The sequence below is a fragment of the Juglans microcarpa x Juglans regia genome, chromosome 3D (genome assembly GCF_004785595.1).
Source record: "Juglans microcarpa x Juglans regia isolate MS1-56 chromosome 3D, Jm3101_v1.0, whole genome shotgun sequence".
Lineage (NCBI taxonomy): Eukaryota > Viridiplantae > Streptophyta > Magnoliopsida > Fagales > Juglandaceae > Juglans > Juglans microcarpa x Juglans regia.
In genome coordinates this window covers 22,499,019-22,501,509 of record NC_054598.1, presented here as the reverse complement: position 1 = coordinate 22,501,509, position 2,491 = coordinate 22,499,019, and the positions used below count along the sequence as shown (strand labels likewise).

The following is a 2,491-nucleotide window of genomic DNA, read 5'->3' as shown; positions in this document are numbered from 1 at the left end:
ACTGCTCCTACCGAGAAAGTACTAAAGTAGTTATACATAGTTCTAATTATAACCACTTTGAAACGATATAAAGGTTCTATATATATATATATATATGAAGATCGAAGAAACAAAAACTTCTTAATTGGCCGGCAGCATGCATGCAATTAGAATCTCCCGTGCTAGGACTAGCTAGTACTACTGCATCCGCGCGACGCAACTAATATATATATGATAGAAGCTCAAGTACCTTCCCCAATAAAAACATATAAATTAAATAATATACATGAAATAAAACAAAGAAATAAAAAATGCATCTAAGACATGCGTTTGTAATACATACATATATGGTGGGGAGAAAGGCTTCCAGCATATATATAACGACAGGTGTTGACATAAATAAGCATCCAAGATTTGCGAATAATAATTGGAACATACATCTGTTGAAACCAACATCCTGCACACATTTACGTGTGATATATAGTACTAGCTTGCTAGCAGTCATTCTTGACTTTTCTTTCGGCAACACCACTATATAATTCCGGCCTCGGGTGGCTAATTTCCCTACACACTGGATTAATTCCTTTAATTCGACATTGCCAGCTTCAGCTTTGGGATATAATCCTTGATTCCTTCTTTTAAGTCTTTTGACTGTTCAGAAGAATTTCTACCATCACTCGATTTAGAAAATGAAGGCTAATTTACTTATCCAAGTTATCTCCGCGGAGAACATCAAGCCCTCTTCTCCAACTCCGCCCCACCTCCGTCATTACCAGCTCTCCTTTCTCGATCAAATAGCACCCCCAGTCTTTATGCCTTTGGTTCTCTTCTTCCCCATTCTGGAAGCCCATAACAGTCTGACCAACTTGCGCAAAAAACTGCAGCTTAAGAAATCCTTGTCCGAGACCTTAACCCGATTCTACCCACTAGCAGGACGGGTTAAGGACAATCTCTGTATTGATTGCAACGACGATGGTATCCACTATGTTGAAGCCAAAGCCAACTGCCAACTTGATGAATTTCTGGAGGACCCAGTTCCAGCTGAGCTCAACAAGTTTCTACCTCTAGAACTCGACGATGTCAAGGATTTAGCTGCAGTCGTTCAAGTCACCTCGTTCAACTGCGGTGGGATTGCTATCGGTCTTGGCATGTCCCACAAAGTTGCGGACGCGTTGTCATTCGTCACGTTTCTCAACAGTTGGGCTGCCATTAATAATACCCGCGGAGAGAACTGTGAAATAATGGTGAGCCGGCCTCGATTCGATTCCGCAACGCTTTTCCCACCAAAAGCTCTGACGGGCTTTGAACCGACGACGGGGATCGTGAAGGACAACATTGTGGGGAAGAGGTTTGTGTTTGATGCGCCCGCAATAGCCGCAGTTAGAGCCAAATACACTGAAAACAATGAATATACAAGGCGCCCAACGCGCGTCGAGGCCTTGTCAGCTTTCATATGGACCCGTTTCATGGCTACAACTCAATGGAAATCGGGTCAAGATCAGCGTAAGCTCTACACCGTTCTCCATGCTGTTAACCTACGCACCAGGATGGACCCGCCACTTCCAGAGAACTACTTCGGGAACATAAGTCGGGTGGCGATCTCTGTACCGTCTATGGATACCGATCATCCTGGCGAGGGTCATGGCATCGCTAACCAAGTTAGGGACTCTATAAAGAAAGTGAACGTGGATTTCGTGAAGGAACTTCGAGAGAATGAGGGGCACTTGAACTTCATCAAAGAGCGAGCCGCAAGAATAACGAAAGGAGAGGTGGTATCATTCAGCTTCACCAGCTTGTGCAGGTTTCCTATATATGAAGCTGACTTTGGGTGGGGGAAGCCGGTGTGGGTTGGCTCTGCAAGGTTGACGTTCATGAATCTGGTCACCTTTTTTGACACCAAGTCAGGGAATGGAATCGAGGCTTGGATTAACCTGAAGGGGGAGGACATGGCTAAATTTGAATGCGATGAGGAGCTCCTCGCGCATGTCTCCCCGGCCTCGAGGCCGAACGAGAAAATTTCTGCATTCTAGGCCACGTAGAGCTTGTGGAAGATCATCTCTTATAACGCCCCGGTCCCAGATAGAGTCAAAGATTTATTTTCCTTCCTATCACTTAAACTCACATTCCAATAATATATTTACGCCTTCAAATTCTCAATGTCATATAGAAATTATTGTTTCAAATCAACATCTCACATATTGCTCTATAATCTTGTTACATAGCTAAAATATTCAAATTAGCTGAAAAATATTGTGAAGATAAGGGTTGAGTTATCAATAACTCAGTAAGGAGAGAACATATACTAGTAGGTAAACATGAATATTTACAAAATCCTGAATGCAAAAAAAAAAAACATTTACACTACAACAAATTTGAGATTTTGGGACGAAATTATTTAGGGATGAAAAAATTTTCGTCCCTAAAAGTCATTTCTTGGGACGAAATTTAAATTTCGTCTCAAAAAATTATGACTTTACAAAACCGTTCGAACGTTACAATAACCGTTCGAACA

The 2,491-nt window shown here is 42.2% G+C and overlaps 1 protein-coding gene across 1 annotated transcript; it reads left to right on the top strand.

The window, feature by feature from the left end:
* Positions 1-534: 534 nt before the first annotated feature.
* On the top strand, positions 535-2,018 carry LOC121254054 (stemmadenine O-acetyltransferase-like). The gene has a single exon (XM_041154023.1). It carries the CDS (start codon positions 669-671, stop codon positions 2,007-2,009), a length of 1,341 nt encoding a protein of 446 aa, XP_041009957.1. The 5' UTR covers positions 535-668; the 3' UTR covers positions 2,010-2,018.
* Positions 2,019-2,491: the final 473 nt, after the last annotated feature.

Bases quoted from the DNA above. Each gene is read 5' to 3' on its own strand.
- LOC121254054 (XM_041154023.1), top strand. From the start codon at position 669: ATGAAGGCTAATTTACTTATCCAAGTTATCTCCGCGGAGAACATCAAG.